At 36.2% G+C, this 18,436-nt stretch overlaps 1 protein-coding gene across 7 annotated transcripts in view; it reads left to right on the forward strand.

Annotated features, from left to right (window-relative positions):
- The window catches only part of CCDC18 (coiled-coil domain containing 18), a 115,010-nt gene that overhangs the window by 1,542 nt on the left and 95,032 nt on the right, over window positions 1–18,436 (forward strand). For 5 of the 7 annotated variants that reach the window (XM_060090137.1, XM_060090142.1, XM_060090136.1 and 2 more), the window contains exons 3-7: window positions 1,225–1,361; window positions 2,475–2,649; window positions 5,101–5,262; window positions 9,391–9,497; window positions 10,719–10,847. In XM_060090137.1, coding sequence (XP_059946120.1) covers window positions 1,228–1,361; window positions 2,475–2,649; window positions 5,101–5,262; window positions 9,391–9,497; window positions 10,719–10,847 — 707 coding nt within the window. In that variant the 5' untranslated portion in view covers window positions 1,225–1,227. Of the gene's footprint in view, window positions 1–1,224; window positions 1,362–2,474; window positions 2,650–4,755; window positions 4,981–5,100; window positions 5,263–9,390; window positions 9,498–10,718; window positions 10,848–18,436 lie in introns of those variants that run through there. The other 2 variants (XM_060090138.1, XM_060090139.1) reach the window with 2 other exon arrangements.

Genomic DNA, 18,436 nt, shown 5'->3' on the forward strand with positions numbered 1-18,436 from the left:
TCTTAATTGTATTATTATATTAATTCATGATAATTATGTATATTAATTAACAGTAAAATGCGGTACTTTATCATGATTTTTTATGTGCAAAGCTACTTAGTAGAGAATTTCACAACCCTTGAGATACCCATCAGTTGAAGAAACAAAAGCTTTTCTTCATATATTTCTGTGAGTTAACCTGCTAAATGTCATTTTGATCTCTGTGGTTGTGATGTGAATGTGAGTGTGTGGTTTCAAATTTTATAACCATGGCGAATGGGAGAAGGGGATAAGCTTTCTGTGGTAATAAATTACCTTTAAGAAAATATGAGGCCTTCCCTGGTGGTGCAGTGGTTAAGAATCCACCTGCCAATGCAGGGGACACGGGTTCGAGCCCTGGTCCGGGAAGATCCCACATGCCACGGAGCAGCTAAGCCCGTGTGCCACAGCTACTGAGCCTGTGCTCCACAACTACTGAGCCCGTGAGCCACAACTACTGAGCCCATGTGCCACAACTACTAAAGCCCGCACGCCTAGAGCCCATGCTCTGCAACAAGAGAAGCCACTGCAATGAGAAGCCCGTGCACCACAATGAAGAGTAGCCCCCACTTGCCGCAACTAGAGAAAGCCCATGCAGCAAGAAAGACCCAACGCAGGCAAAAAAAAAAAAAAAAGAAAAAAAAGAAAATATGCATGACTGTAATGATACCAGTTTTGTCAGATGTTCACAGCTGTAACATGATTATGTAAGTTTGAACACTTCATATTGAAAATCTGTAATAAATAAGAAAACTACAGTGTGACATAATTAAAAGATCTTTGGATCCTGATGACCTAGGTTCAAATATTGGTTCCACCATTTACAGTTTGTGTGACCTTGAGCAAGTTATTTGTCTCATTCTTAGTTTCTTCATCTTTAACATGGAATAAAAACACTTAGTTTACACAATTGTTAGAAGATTAAAGATGCTTAGAAAAGGGGAACTTTAATAACTAGTCCCTGGCTATAATGAAAAATTGATTCACTGAAATTCTGTTGAACTTTCCATTATAGCTTAACATGCTGAGAAATTCATTGTTGCTAGGTGTTTTGTTTCATTTTGCTTTGTTTTAAATTAACCATGAAAGATTTTACAACATCTGAAATAGAAAAATAATGAGTTAAATTTTATTAGTGTGAGAGTAGTTTGACTGACACCACAGATTCTTTCAGGCAAGGTATAAGAAATTCATTTCTTTTTTTAGGAAATGGAGTCTCGTTCCTCAGACTACTATAATAAAGACAATGAAGAAGAAAGTTTGCTGGCAAATGTTGCTTCCTTAAGACATGAACTGAAGATAACAGAATGGAGTTTGCATAGTTTAGGGGAAGAGTTATCTAGGTGAGTGAGTAAAATTACGTGTACAATTCTGAGTAGGACTTTAACTTATGTTAAATGTAAAGTGTGTGAATATCATTATTATATGATGTGTTTCTGATGTGTCCAGAGTAGAGAATAATGTTCTATAATTAAAAAAAAATAATTTGAGTATAACTTTCAGTTTAGGAAAAAGAACTATTAGAGAAGCATTTACGTATTAAGACCTTTAATATATTAGGACTCAGTCCCTGGTGGCACAGTGGTTAAGACTTCGCCTGCCAATGCAGGAGACACGGGTTCAGGCCCTGGTCTGGGAAGATCCCACATGCCGTGGAGTAACTAAGCCCATGTGCCACAAATGTTGAGCCTGCGCTCTAGAGCCAACGAGCCACAACTACTGAGCCTGCGTGCCACAACTACTGAAGCCCGCCCGCCTAGAGCCTGTGCTCCGCAACAAGAGAAGCCACCGCAATGAGAAGCCCGCGCACTGCAACGAAGAGTAGCCCCCGCTCACCACAACTAGAGAAAGCCCGTGCGCAGCAACGAAGACCCAACACAGCCAAAAATATAAATAAATAAATAAATAAATAAATAAAATTTAAATAATATATTAGGACTCAGAGTATAAAATATATGTGTATGGGCTTCCCTGGTGGCGCAGTGGTTGAGAGTCCGCCTGCCGATGCAGGGGATGCGGGTTCGTGCCCCGATCCGGGAAGATCCCACATGCTGCGGAGCGGCTAGGCCCGTGAGCCATGGCCGCTGAGCCTGCGCATCCGGAACCTGTGCTCCACCACGGGAGAGGCCACAACAGTGAGAGGCCCGCGTACTGCAAAAAAATAAAAATAAAAATAAAATAAATGTGTAGGCTTAATTAATCTTTTATTATTATGACTGTTTTTTGAATCTTAAGTAATCCTAGCATAGAGGCTCCAGGAACATAGATTACTAGTTTAAAACTAATTATGGTTTATTTAAAAATTTAGTTGAAATGCCTTAAGTTCATTTCTGGAATCTGATTTTCAGCAACATTTCAGGTGCTTTTCTTTCTGTTTTCTTATTTAATGTATAGAAATTTAGAGTGAATACTTAAAGTACCTAAGAACTAAAATATATTTTTTCTTTTTTTTCTAGTGTTAGTCCACGTGAAAATTCTGATTTTGCCTCTAATCTCTCAAGGTCTGAAAGGCTCGTTCTGGAAGATCTTTCTCAGCCTAGCCAGCTTGGACTTTTGAATTACTCACCTTATAAAAAAGTTTGTAAAATGCCCAATAGTGGTACTGATTTTCAAAAAAAGCCAAGAGATAAGGTTATTATTTTTAGACCTGCCTACTTAAAAGTAGTTTTAGTTTTAGAATTGTCTACTTAAAATACTTTTTCTTTGAGTTTTTTCTTCAAATACCTTATTCATGTTTTCCATAGTTTTTAGTACTCCAGACTCTTTAAATTTAAAATGGTTCTTGTTCTGTCCTAACCAGAGAGCAGTTATTTTGGTGTATTACTCTATTTTAAAACTTCTATATTTATTACCTTTTTGCAATTAAATATCTTGTTTTCTCAAGTAAATTGTAACCCCCTTGATTTTAGTACTGTACCATGTATGTAATAGATAATCATGGCTTATTAAGTGGTTAAAGTGTACTTACTGTTTAGCCTGGATCAGGTGCTCCATTCATTATCTCTAAATTTTGTGGATGATTTTAGACATCTTTCCTGGTCTTGAACTCACTCTCTCTTCCTCTTTTTTATTTGGCCGTATTATCTATCTCCCTATGTATACTCCTCTTCCTTCCCTTTTATCTCTTTTTCCACCCTCTTCCTCCTATTTTTTATTACCCCATTGGCAGCATGCATATATACATATGGTTGCATATGTACATCATACTCTTTCTTGATAAAAATTTCCTCTTCCCACTTCAGAAAGCCAGCAGTTGAGAGATTTTCTTTTTGTAAGAAAGCTGCTTGATGAAGCTATCTGAGCCTACATTTTAGAAAAGGAATTCAAATTCCATGTCTACAAAGATTATGTAATTTTGGGAAATTTGATCTCTACCCTAATTCAAATTGCTGATTGTTTTTATTATATATATGCCATCATTGAAATCATTGTGTTTTACCCTAAGCAGAATCACAAGTTACATGACAAATCAGAGGGGGAAAAATATTGGTAATGCCTATTAAAGATAAAGGACTAATCTCTTTGATATGTAAAAAGCTCCTAGAAATAAGGAAAAATTATCAACCCAATGGAAATATGGGCAAAAGACATGAATGGAAAAGGAAATTAAAACAAATAAAAAGATGTTCAATCTCAGTCATAATAAGAGAAATTCACTACCAGATTATTAAACATCCAGATATTTGACACTATTTTGTTGGTGATATTAGGGGAAAATAGGCATTCTCATACATTGCTGGTAGAAATGCAAAGCGATACAACCTCAGTGGAGAGGCATTTGGTAATATTTACCAAAACCACAAATGCGTTTACACTTAACTTGGAAATCCCATTTCTGGAAAAGTACCTGCATAAGTACAAAACAATTGTTTGTCATAACAGAAGACTAGAAGTATCTCATTTGTTTAGTTGGTTGAATAAGCATGCAATAGAAACTGCAGCTAAGGGGGTTAAAAAAAAAAAAGAATAGGAGTTTCTCACTGAATTGATTGTGGAGAGATTGCCAGGATATGTTGTTCAAGTGAAAAATGCAAGGTGCAGAAGAACATACATACTCCTCTGGTTTTGTATTAGGAGCTATTGGGGGCGGGGTGGGTAATTTGTACTGCTTGTATATGCGTATGGAAACACTAGAAGACTAGGTTTAAGATCCTAACTTAATTAATGACTCTCCTATATAAGGAGTTTCCTATTTTTTGCTGATTGATGTTATACAAAAATTTATAAACAAGAAACTTGTAAAAATGGTTACCTATCTACTAAAGATGGGAATGATACTTCTGTATGTACTTTTTAAAAATATATAATGGGCTTCCCTGGTGGCGCAGTGGTTGAGAGTCCGCCTGCCGATGCAGGGGACGCGGGTTTTTGCCCCGGTCCGGGAGGATCCCACGTGCCGCGAAGCGGCTGGGCCCGTGAGCCATGGCCGCTGAGCCTGCGCGTCCGGAGCCTGTGTGTGCTCCGCAACGGGAGAGGCCACAACAGTGAGAGGCCCGCGTACGGAAAAAAATAAAAATAAAAAAATAAATAAATAAATAAAAATATATAATTCTGACTCTGAATTGCATAGATATATTATTCAAAAAAATAAAATTAAATCATGTGAAAACCTCAACTCCCATGAAAATTAAAATAATTTATTGTAAAATATATATTCAAAAGAGTATAATAGAAATATACAAATGGTTAAATAATAATTTATCCATTTTGTTGTTTGTGGGCATTTCATTTCTTATCATTTTTATGTCTTTAATCTTCAGGTGCAAAAGTGTAAAAGTTTCTATCAGATTTATACCCAGGAGTAATATTGTTGAGTCTCAGCATGTTCAGCTTTACTGGATAATACCAAGAACTTTTCCAAAGTGTACCACTGTTTTCCAGGCTGAACTTATTTATGTACATGTTTACCAGCAGTGGAGGAGAGAGTGCTGATTGTCTCATATCCTCACCAACACTGACTGAGTATCTTTACCCATTTTTCTGAGCTACTTAGTCATTTTATTGATAATTGTTCATTTCCATTAATTACATGTAATGCTTAATGAAATAATTCAAAATAAATTGTTCTTTTTCATTTTTCAGATGTCTTTTTCATCTTCTACCCCTGTGGATCAGGAAATCAAAAGTCTTCAAGAGAAACTTAATAAACTTACACAACAGAATGCTTGTTTGGTCTCACAGAATCATTCTTTAATGACTAAAATAGACTCTGTCCACTTTGAATTGACACAGTCAAGAGCAAAAGTATGTTTCTTGAAGTGGTGACTATGTCAACAGAAAATAATTGTAATCATCTTAAGATTAATAATTGGAAAAATATTCCTTGTATTGCCTTAATGTGTTATGTATAATAATTTTTATTATGATATAGTATCAACATGTTATAGGATCAAATTTATGTGAATTTAATATCTGAAAATTATTTAGGGGGACTTGTATAGCCTATGCATTTAGATAATTCAGAACTTCTTAAAATCTTAAGATTATCAATTCGTGTGGTTTTACTTCATGTACAAAGGAAATATATAGCTTATCTTCCTTTTTAAAATAATACATTCTCATTGCTGAAAACTTCAAAAATAGAAAAAAGAAAAGGGAGAAAGATAACCCAGTTTCCACCATCTAGAAACTGCTTTTATTGGTTTATTACATAGTTAAATATTACATGTTTGCATAGTTTTTTTTTCCTGGAATTGTTTTATACTTCTTACATAGTTGAAGCAGTTTTGGATGCATTTACGTAGCTTTACCAACAATCATTTTTAATATGACTTCTTTTTAAAAATATTTTATTTATTTATTTATTTATTTTCCATATTTTTTTTGGCTGCATCAGGTCTTAGTTGTGGCACACGGGACCTTTGTTGAGGCATGCAGGATCTTTTTGTTACGGTACACAGTCTGCTTGGGTTTCTGTTTAGTTGTGGCGCTCGGGCTTCTCTCTGGTTATGGCACGCAGGGCTCCAGGGTGCGTGGGCTCTGTAGTTTGTGGTACGTGGGCTTTCTTGTTGAGGCGCACGAGCTCAATAGTTGTGGTGCACGGGCTTAGTTGCCCTGCGGCATGTGGGATCTTAGTTCCCCAACCAGGGATCGAACCCGTGTCCCCTGCATTGGAAGGCGAATTCTTTACCACTGGACCACCAGGGAAGTCCCCAACAATCATTTTTTATGGTAGTATTATGTTTCCTTATGTGAGTATACCATAATTTAATTAATAACTCCCCTGTTTAAGTGGTTTCCTATATTTTTCTGTATGATTGGTATACAAAAAATTAGAAGAAGCCAAAATGTCCAATAACAGAGACATGGTAAAGTAAATTATGATATATCCATATAATGGATTGCTACCAAGCTTTTTTTTTTTTAAGGAAAATGCAAAGTTGTTTGACTTTTATAGAACTTTGTAAGGTTTAAATGATATATGTAGAGGCACTTAGAATGGTATCTGCACAGTTAACTCTCAAAAACTTACCTAAAATATTTAGTGGTAGAAAAACATTACAGAGCAAAACACATACACATACATGCACACACAATAATCTGTTTTGTTTTTTATAAAACGAGCACGTGTCTATGTGTGTGTATGTATATAGATATACATATGACATATATCAATATAAGGACAGTAGGACTGCTCCACAATATTGTTGATAACTTTGGAAACGATTGGAGGGTCATAGTGAAACTTTCACTATTTACTTTTTAGATGTATTGTTTTAAGTAGTATGAGTTATGGGAGGTCTTTATTTTGTACTTTTTGAACAAAACAAAGTACTGTTGAGCCTAAGGAGAAAAAATGCTGCAGTGAACATAAAACTTTTTTGGTGTTTGGGATTATTTCTAGGTTAGATTTCCAGAATGGTCAAATCACAGGGAAGTAATTTTTTCAGGCATTTATTGCACTCTGTCTACATTCAGTATTATTTTTTTAAACATATCTATATTAAATATCTTTGAGGGAAAATTATTTTGTTTTTCTTGATTTCTTATGAAGTTTACCTTTTCAGTGTGTTATTTAGATTTCTTTTGATGTGTCTGTTTACCTTTTCTGTTTATTAATTGTATTTTAATTTTTTAATCAACTATAGGTTCTTTTTAAAGTCATAGAGGCTTAATTATTTAAAGTCTAAGAGATATTAAAAGAGTTTTGCTAATAATTACTGAACTATTAGCATTTTGTTCCTTTCTTTGAGCATGTAAATACACCAGTGTTTATTCTAGGCAGTAAGACAGATATTTGTGTTTTACTTCCCATCTCAGCATTTTCTAAATTGCCTGATAAAATATTTTTTAGGGAGGCTGCCTTTTCCAGGGCAGGTCTCAGCTTTGATTTTGCATATGTGCCACTGTTGGAAACCTTTTGTTGAAATTCCCCATTGTACCGATCAACATATTCATAATTTACCTTTTAGCAGTGTCTGTACAGTAGTTACACTTCTGGAGACTGGCATCTTGTTCTCTCTGAGCTTATTGCCCTTCAGACCTGCTGCCCAGCTACTCTCCTGGGACTTCTCTTTGATGTTCTTCTAGGTTGGGTCTATTGTTTCCTTGATCCCATGTCATTTTTCTTGGTTTACTCTTTCTTTAGTTGGAGCATGTTTCTAGTACCTTCCTTGTCTGTCTGAAATGTCTTAAGTTCTCCCCCACACTTGATTGAATTCTAGGTTGAAAATTATTTTACCTCAGAATGTTTAGGACATTGCTTTCTTGTCTTCTATCCTCCAGTTTGTCTCTGAAGCGTCTGATGCCATTGTGGATTACTTTTCCTAGTGGATAATATATTTTTTCATTTGTTTTTCCACTTATGTTTTTAGGAATAGACGTCTGTTATTTATTGTGCTGGGTACATGAAGACCCTTTTAGGCTGAAATCTTGTGTCCTTTGGTCCCTGAATTTTTTCTTATGTAATCTTTGATAATTTTCTTCATTCTGTTTTCTTTCTTCTATCTTTCCTAACCTGGATTGGTACTCTAAATCTTTCAAGTTTTTTCCTGGTATTTTCCATCTCTTTGTCTTCCTGTGATACTTTTTCTGTGATTTCCTCAACATTGTCATCCTATTGAATCTTTTATTTTTAGCTTTCATAACTTTTCATTTTCTGGAGCTTTTTCATGTTCTCTGATTGTTTTGTATTTAATAACATCCTGATGCAGTATCTTCTCATAGCTCTCTGAAGATTTAATGATTCTGTGTGTTTGTGTGTGTGTGTATGGTTGCCTGGCTACTGCCAGTTGCTTTTTTCTTTTGTTTTGACCTCTGACTTTTGTGATAGAAGCTTTCAGATATTGGTGTTTTGGCTATTTGTATTTAAGAGAAAGCACTTAAATGCTCTTTGGAAGCTCTCTGTGCAAAGGTGAAGTTTGTTGTCCATTGGGCTTCATTTGTTGGTGATGGTTGAGAAGATGGCTCTTTTGTAGGGAGATATCTCCCTTCCCCCATCCAACATCCATATGTGAGGTCTTTTTCTTTGGAGCTCTTGAGTTTCTCCAGCAAAGAATCCTTTGATTTCTTACCTGTGAGGTGGCCCCAAATGAGGTGGGGTAGGAAGCTAGAAGCTGACTGTTCCTTATTAATCTCTGTTTTTAACTCTTCCTCATCCCTGCTCATCATTCCATGTAATGTCTCAAGAGTCTCAAACCTTTCCTGTTCAATTCTCCAGATAATGATAATAACTTTCTATCTCTTCTTGGTAGGCCATCATGTGACTCTTGGTGTTCTGAGAGTAGGAAAAGGAGGGACTTAGCAACAGAGTTAGAACTATATCCCAAGTTAATCTATCTTCGACCTCATCCCTGCCCTGTACTATTATCTCATGCTTCCTTTTTTGGGGGGGATAATTAGTTCTCTTACTGGTATTCTTTTCCAGACACCATTTAGGTTGTGGATTTCTACAGTCCTACACTCTTCTTATTCCAAGTTGTAGGATTACTACGCTTTTCTGTATTTTCTAGGTTTTCTCTAGTAAGTATGTATTCTAAAATTAGCTTTTAAATAATAACAAGGTTCAGTAAGTATTTTTATGTGATTTAAAATGATTTGGTCTTTGAAATTTCATTTTCTAATGTATGTGAAATTTATCTTTTTAGATAAATTTATCTTTAAATTAGTCTGTAGAGGTTCTCTTTTTTTCCCCCAAATAACTAACCAGTTATCTTGGGATGTTAAGTTGAGGGTAATGGCAGGAGCTTACATGCTGAGACTGGCTTGTGATGATGACATGCCCATATAAATTGATAGATAAGATGAGCTTCATAAACAATGAACAGTGACTGGGGAGTTCTACTGAACCTCTGTCAGATGGTAAAAGAAACTAAGGACAAAGTCGATTAATTTATTTTGTGAAGAAAGTACTCTAAAGGTTTTTTGTTTTAGGTTTCTATGCTTGAATCTGCTCAACAACAGGCAGCCATTGTACCAATCTTAGAAGAACAGATTATAAATTTGGAAGCAGAAGTTTCAGCCCAAGATAAAGTTTTGAGGTAAAACTTACAGCTTTAAAATATTTATTTTCTACTTTTACTTTTTGACGTATCTTGTTAAAATTTGTCTCCCACCCCAATAAATCCATATTGGTGTATAGACTGTCTTAGTTAGAACTTGTTGATTCTGTTTTCAGTCCATCATAACTCCTCTTGGCTGCAGGATACCTGCAGTATATAGGGGCTAAAAAAGACTAAATCTAAGCTGAGATGTTTATTTATGTGTTTTCATTAATATGAACTTGTTCGCTTGTTGCCCTACATAGTAATATGTACTCAGTACTTGTACTTTGATGGGAGTTCAAGAAATAGAATACAAGGAATCAGGCACTTTATAATTTATCTTCCTCTTCTGCTATGAGTAAAATGAGAAATATATGCATACTAAATAGCATATTGCTCCATTTTAGTGATTCTCAAAAGAGTAGTTCTGGGACCAGCAGTATGAGCATCATCTGGGAACTTGTAAGAAATGCAGATCTCAGTTCCTGTCTCAGACTTATGGAGTCACAAACTCTGGGAGGTGGGACCCAGCAATCTGTGTTTTAACAAGTCCTGCAGATGATTCTGATGCACACTAAAGTCATCTCTCATGACCATCAGAATTTCATAATTTTCTTTGTAATACATATGTTAGGTATTTTATATTTTTGGTTGTTGTGAATTTGTTCTTGTTCTGTTCATTGATAGTATATAGGAAGGCTACTGCTTTTTGTATAATACTATAATTATTTTGTAATTGGACTATTTGTCATACCTTTAATTAATTCTAATTTTTATTTTGATTCTCCTGGGATTTTCCAGGTAGCTAATGATATTATCAGCAAAAAAAAGAATTTTGTCTTTCTTTTCCAAAATTTATACTTACTACTTTTTCATTTTTAGCTTTTTGCAACTGTCAGAAAAATCACTGGATATAGTGGTGATAACAGTCATACTTATCTAGTCTCTGAAATATATCTAATACTTCTAGTATCTAATCATTAAATAGGATACAGTCTTTTATTTCAGATATATTTATCATCTGATAGAAGTATCCTTTTATTCCTTATGAAAACTAATAGTTCACAAGTGATGAATATGCCTTTTCTCTTTCTCTTGTTAAATATTTGTTTCTCTTAACTCAGTGATTTAAACTAATAGAATTCCTGATGTTGAACTATTTCTTGCTTACCTGAAATAATCTCTTAAACAGCCTTTAAAAGTATCTTTATTTTATAGAGAGGCAGAAGATAAATTAGAGCAGAGTCAGAAAATGGTGACTGAAAAGGAACAGAGTTTGCAGAAGTCCCAAGAGGAATGTATAAAGCTGAAGGTAGACTTACTTGAACAAAGTAAACAAGGAAAAAGGTATGTGTTTTTAAAGCAAATAATTGTTTTTGTAGGGGAGAAACAAAGAATATAGTACCTGTTTAAAATTCTACTTAGTGTGTGAAGTGAAAAAGTTCAGAAATTTGGCAGTAGAAAATTTAATATTCTTTTATGTCCGTTAACTTTTTAAAATTTTTGATTAAAAATTTCACGTGTGGGGCTTCCCTCGTGGCGCAGTGGTTGAGAGTCCGCCTGCCGATGCAGGGGACACGGGTTCGTGCCCCGGTCCGGGAAGATCCCACATGACGCGGAGCGGCTGGGCCCATGAGCCATGGCCGCTGAGCCTGCGGGTCCGGAGCCTGTGCTCCGCAACTGGAGAGGCCACAACAGTGAGAGGCCTGCGTACCGCAAAAAAAAAAAAAAAAAAAAAATTTCACGTGTGGACTTTATGGTATTGGCATTTTGAATTGGGATTAATTCCTTAAAGCCCGATGATGATTATCAATGAAATGATACTTATTTATGAAATTAAATAAAATTCATGAGAAAGTGTGGTTGGGTCTCCCTTTAGGAATACATAAGTAATGCAAAAATATCTATTTTGTATAAACCATGTCTTAAGATAAAGTTTTCTAGTTAGCTTTGACCATATAACCATTAACTTTGAATGTTAACTTTTAAACTAATAAAGATGAAAAATTTTTTAGTTTAATGAGATTTTACAATATAATAATGTAATTATAGCAGCTTTTACACAGCGTAAAATCATAATTTGCATTTTTATCTTCTCTGGCAACAAAAATACGTTTTAAAAATTTATTCTGGGCCTCCCTGGTGGCGCAGTGGTTGAGAATCCGCCTGCCGATGCAGGGGATACGGGTTCGTGCCCCGGTCTGGGAGGATCCCATATGCCGCGGAGCGGCTGGGCCCGTGAGCCATGGCCGCTGAGCCTGCGCGTCCGGAGCCTGCGCGTCCGGAGCCTGTGCTCCGCAACGGGAGAGGCCACAACAGTGAGAGGCCCGCATACCGAAAAAAAAAAAAAAATTTATTCTATGATATAAATAATGTTATGAAGAAAGTGTGTTTTGAAAAGTTGTCATACATAGATAAATATTTGTTTGTGTGTGCATTTAAACTTCTAAAAACTGCTCAAAACCCATCTATGTCATTTTTTCATTAAAATGAGTTTGGAAGAACATTTTCTCAGCAGTATTTGGTTAGTATAGTTTAGGTTACAGTATATATTTGGTAGGCAATATTACTTAGTTGAAATGTTTAGGTTTTGGAGTCAAACAGCCAGTTTTTACCTCTAAGTGACTTCGTTACCTTGGGGAAACTATTTAACCTTTTTGAACCTCAGTTTGTTCATCTATTAAGTCAAGATGATATTGTCTTGATGTGAGGAATAAATGAAAAAAGAAATGCAAGGTGCTTTGTAAATAATCAACACTAACAAATGTAGCTATTGTAAAGGTAAACTGTGTGATTAAATATTCTGAAATTCAGACTTTACTTACTCAGATGAGCTTTTTATACATGCTAATTTAAAATAACAAGATAATAATACATGAAGACAAGCCTTACAATGTAGTTAAAAAAAAGTACAGAGAAAGAGTGACTAGTTCTCTCTGTAGAACTTATACAAGAGATGATTTTTAGGGTAGGGTATTGACTACGCTGTCATAAGGTGAATAAGTAGGGATGGACACGTTCTGGACAGCGTGTGCAAAGTCATAGAAGTATAAAAGAACATCATTTCCGGGCTTCCCTGGTGGCGCAGTGGTTGAGAGTCCGCCTGCCGATGCGGGGGACGCGGGTTCGTGCCCCGATCCCGGAGGATCCCACGTGCCGCGGAGCAGCTGGGCCCGCGAGCCATGGCCGCCGAGCCTGTGCATCCAGAGCCTGTGCTCTGCAACGGGAGAGGCCACAACAGTGAGAGGCCCGCGTACCGCAAAAAAAAAAAAAAAAAAGAAAAAGAAAAAAAGAAAAATAGAATTAATTAAATAATAAAGATAAGGGTAAAATAGAAGACAAAGAAACAATAGAGAATCCCCAAAACCTAAATCTGGTTCTTTTCACAGTGACCAAGGTAATGGGCATCAGACAAGATTAATCTAAGAGAAAAGGCATAAAAACCAATATTGGAATTGAAAAGGAACTCCTAAGTTACAGATTTAGCTATGATTTAAGAAATAAGACCAAGTACTATGAACCATTTTAGGATAATACATTTGAAAACTTAGACTAAATAAATGATTTCCCAACAAAGTTAAGTTTAACAAAACTAACTTAAGCATAAATTGAAAACCTTGGGGATTTCCCTGGTGGTCCAGTGGCTAAGACTCTGTGCTCCCTGGTAGTCCAGTGGCTAAGACTCTGCACTCCCAATGCAGGGGTCCCGGGTTTGATCCCTGGTCAGGGAACTAGATACCACATGCCGCAACTAAGAGTTCGCATGCCCCAACTAAAGATCCCACATGCCACAACTAAAGACCCCCGCATGCTGCAACTAAAGATTCCACATGTGGCAATAAAGATCCCACGTGCCACAACTAAGACCCGGTGCCGCCAAATAAATAGTTAAATAAATGAATGTTTTAAATAAATAAATTGAAAACCTTAATAGTTGTTTAGCCATTAAAGGTATTGAATCAATCATTAGAAATTTCCCCACAAAAAAATAAAATAATCATGGGCCTCCCTGGTGGCGCAAGTGGTTAAGAGTCCGCCTGCCGATGCAGGGGATACGGGTTCGTGCCCCGGTCTGGGAGGATCCCATATGCCGCGGAGCGGCTGGGCCCGTGAGCCATGGCCGCTGGGCCTGCGCATCCGGAGCCTGTGCTCCGCAACGGGAGAGGCCACAACAGTGAGAGGCCCACATACAGCAAAAATAAATAAATAAATAAATAAAATAAAATAAAATAATCAAAATGATGATGACGAAAGGAACAGTTCCATTATGGCACATGGTGGCTAAAATGAAAAAGACTCACAGTATCAAGTTTTGAATTTGTAGAGCAACTGGAATTCAAATATATTTATAGTAGGAGTATAAATTGGTAGAACCACTTTGGAAAACTATTTGTCAGTATCTACTAAATCTAAACATTAAGTCACCCTATGATCCAGCATCCACTCCAACAGAAATGAAGACCTGTATCTATCAAAAGACATGTGCAAGGATGCTCAAAGTAGCTTTATTAATAATTGCTAAGTGTTCATCAACGACAGAATTAATAAATATATTCATTCATATTCTGAAATATATGCCTCAGTGAAAAAGAGCAACTATAGTTCTTTAACAACAGGGACAGATACTACAGATGTTAAGCAAAGGAAGCCAGATGCAAAAGAATACTGTGTATTTCCTTAAGAAATCAAGAATAAGCAAAATTAATATATGGTGTTAAAAGTCCAAATAGTGTTTACCTTTTTAGGTGAAGAGTATTGACTGGGAGGGTGCACAAGGGAGCCTTTTGGGTGCTGGAAATGTTCTATATTTGATCTGGATAGTAGTTATGTGGGTACATACATATGTACAAATTCATTCGCTTAAGATGTGAGCACTTCACTCAATAAAAAATCAAAATAACTATAAGTTAAATCTGAAAAAATCTACAGAAGATAGGTACAGTCTTAATGGAGGTTTAAAAATGTACTCAGGATTTGTTGTAATCAGGTATGGCAAGATAGACATGGAAGTGGCTGTCATAAATGAAGAAGTTTTTATACTCACAGATGACTAGAAATAGGAGACATGACATGTCATGTAGAGGGGAAGTATCAGCGTTGTTCAGAAGGCAGAGGGAGTTGGGAAGAAAATATGAACAAGAGGTTTTACTGTGGTTTCTGTAGGAAGAAACGGTTGAGGTAGGGTATTCAGCCTTCGGATTGGCTAGTATGAATGTTCTCAGTGGGCAGAAGTGTAAGACTGTCCTGAGTGGTCTAGTACCTGGTCCTGGGGTGATTAGGACAGGAGAATATTAGCCCGGTGTGTAAGAGCCAGATAGAGGAATGGGGAGTGGGCTCTGGATTGCTTAGTTTGTGTATGAAAGGTGCACTCCCATGTGCAAAGTTTATTAATCTCTGAGAATTGGCTAGCCCTGGGCAGGCCAGTCTTCCTAGGGTCAGTAATGCCCCAGATGTCAAAATATCAGACTAAAAAGACATACTTAATACAATGGAGAAAATAATAAAGCTTCTTTGAAAGCCTTAAGAGATGATGTAACTAATGAGGTGTATACCATTTTTCTGGAAGGGAACCTAACGTAAAGGTGTCAGTTTTTCCCAAAATAGTTTATACATTCAGTACAATTCCAATCAATATCCCAACAAAATTTTTGGTAGAACTTAATGAACTGACCCTAAAAATCATGTGGAAGAACCAATGTCCAAGAACAAACAAGGTACTTTTGAAGCTGTAGACCAAGGTAGAGAACATGTCTATAGATAACAAGACTTCTAAAGTTATACTAATTAAGTCAATGTGATATTGGTATAGGAATAAACAAAAAGATCAGTGGTACAGAACTGAGACTCTTTTTTTTTTTTTTTTTTTTTTTTGTGGTATGCGGGCCTCTCACTGTTGTGGCCTCCCCCGTTGCGGAGCACAGGCTCCGGATGCGCAGGCCCAGCGGCCATGGCTCACGGGCCCAGCCGCTCCGCGGCATATGGGATCCTCCCAGACCGGGGCACGAACCCGTATCCCCTGCATCGGCAGGCGGACTCTCAACCACTGCGCCACCAGGGAGGCCCCAGAACTGAGACTCTTAAGCAAACATGCATACAGTGGAATCTTCATAATGTAACAGGTGGCATTACAGATCAGGGCAAAGGATGGAAGAATCAATAATTAAGGTGCTGGACAAACTGACATCATGTGTTTCATATGTGATATAGTGAGAAGGGTACAACACCATTTATGTGGTATGCCTCTTGAGAATGAATAGCCTGAAACTAATCATGAGGAAACATCAGACAAGCTCAGGTTAGTCTTCTGTAAAACAACTGTTTATTCTTCAAAAATGTCACTGTCATGAAAGACTGAGAAAAGCTGAGAAGATGTTCCAGATTAAGGAAACTAAAGAGACATGATAACTAAAAGCAGTAAGTGACCCTGGATCAGAAGAAGGAAAATTCCATAAAGAAATTATTGGAATAATTAATAAAATTTATATGTGAATTGTATATTAGACAGTAATATTGTATCAATTTTAGATTTCTTAAATTTGATAGTTACTTGTGGTTATATTACTAACTTGTGGTTATATTACTAGTTACTCTAGGATATGTAGTTCAGTGCAAAAAAATCTCTCAAGTGAGAGACATAAAGCAATGGTGGCAAAATATCAAAAAGTGGTGAATCCACATTAAGGGTATACTGACTTAATTTTAAAAACAAAAACTTCAGGAGGACTTCCCTGGGGGTCCAGTGGGTAAGACTCTGCTCTCCCAGTGCAGGGGGCCCAGGTTCGATCCCTGGTCGGGGAACTAGATCCTGCATGCATGCTGCAACTAAGGAGTTGCCATGCCACAACTAAGAGTGCATGCTGCAACTAAGAAGTCTGCATGCCGCAACTGAAAGATCCCACATGCAGCAACGAAGATCCCACGTGCTGCAACTAAGACCCGGTGCAGCCTAAATAAATAAATAAATATTAAAAAAAAAAACTTCAAAAAGTGATTCTGGGAGAATTGATTATTGATTAAAAAATTAAATTAGATTCCTGCCTCATACTATACCTGCATTAAAAGAAAATTCCAGATGGATTAAAGACCCAATTGTGAAAAGTAAAACTTTTAGAGAAAATATATGAGAATAGTTTCTGTGTTGTCTCATGGTAGGGAAGAATGTTTTAAAATGAGAGCAAAAAAGCATGAATATTACAGGAAAAGATTGCTAAATTTTAAGTCCATTAAAATAAAAACCTTCTGTTTATAAAACTCATCAATTAAGAAGTGAAAAAGACAAGACTAATGGTTGGGGAAATATTTGCAAGTAATATAATTCACAAAGATTAATATCCAGAATTTGTAAAGAACTCTCACAAATCAATAAGAAAAGGCAGGGTTGGGGGGAGATATCCAGTAATAAAAGACAAAGAATCTGTAGAGGTAAAGGACAGGAAACTCAAATATCCAATGAGACATGAAAGTTGCTTAACCTCACTGTCATCAAAAATGTAAATTAAAACTACAGTAAGGTTGTAAATCTACAAACATGTCACACTGTTAGATTGGCAAAAGTTTTAAATTTGATGATATTGTAGTAACTCACTGAGCATTTATTATGTGTAAACACTTTTCTAAGTGCTTTAGGTATATAACTTATTTATTCCTCACACAATCATAAGAGTTTGATAATATCCTCATTTTATAGATGAAGAAACTGAATTAGAGAGAAGTTAAGGTCACCCATTTAGAAAGTGGTAGAGGTAGAATTTGAACCCAAACACTGTGGCTCTAGGGCCCAATGAATTGTATACCGTGACAGAAGTAGTAGTGCAAAGTGGTTAGTTAGAAAGATTATGGAAACAGGTTGCATTCCCAGTAACCCATGAGATCTTGGGCAAGTTACTTAACCTCTCAGTTCCTTGTTTGTGGCACTTACTTTATCATGGGTCATTGGGAGGCTTAGATAGGTTACTATTTTATTATTATTCTATACTACTTCTCTAAGTGTGGGTGAAGGTGTGGTATAATAAACTCATACACATTTCTGGTTGGGAGAGTAAATTGGTGCAGCTGCTGTACTACTTTTTTTTTTTAAGGATTTAATAAATTGAAGGTGTACCATAGTACCTTCAACTTTGAAATACCTTTTGGAAAATATCTAGCAATTCAGTTCCTAATTATTTATCTTAAAGAAACTCTCACACATATTGCCAAGGAACTATGCACCAAGGTGTTCATTGCAACATTGTGTTAGCTGGAAGCAACTTCAATGTCTATCAACTAAAAAAATGGATGAATAAAGTATACTATTTTTATACAGTAGAACAGTATATATTAGATTTTAAAAAGTGAACTATAGTCACATGGGTGAACATAGATATGTCTTGAATGATAATGAACAAAAGTAGTCTGTAGAAGGATGTATACATTGTGGTGCCCTTCATATAAAGTATATAGAAAAAGATTACGATATTTCATTGAATGTAAGATTCCACAGATTTTAAGGTGTACCGTTATTTTAGTAATCACTAAGAAAAAATATCATGAAACTATGGTATACCATCAATCGTAAAATACATAATAATTTTAGAGATGTTAAAAATGTGAAAAACAGTGTGCCTCTTACAATAGATGAACTATGATGTATTGTTTGTGGATTTTTTGGTCAACATGTGAATGTACAAAATGTATGATGATAATAAAACAAAGTCACACTAGGGTTACCTCTGTGGAAGAAGTCAGGGGAATGGGATTTGGAGGTGAACAGGGACCTCAACTCTGTAATGTCTATAATGTTTTGTTTGCTTAAAATAAAAAGGCTACACGAAACAAAAATAGCAAAGAGTTAAGATTCACAAAAGTTGGGTTGGGAGTACATGTATATATTTATCGGTTCTTTTCTGTGTGGCTGAAAATATTATGACCTTTTTATAAATATTGGTGGTGGGACTTCC

This window comes from Mesoplodon densirostris, chromosome 2, assembly GCF_025265405.1.
Source record: "Mesoplodon densirostris isolate mMesDen1 chromosome 2, mMesDen1 primary haplotype, whole genome shotgun sequence".
Lineage (NCBI taxonomy): Eukaryota > Metazoa > Chordata > Mammalia > Artiodactyla > Ziphiidae > Mesoplodon > Mesoplodon densirostris.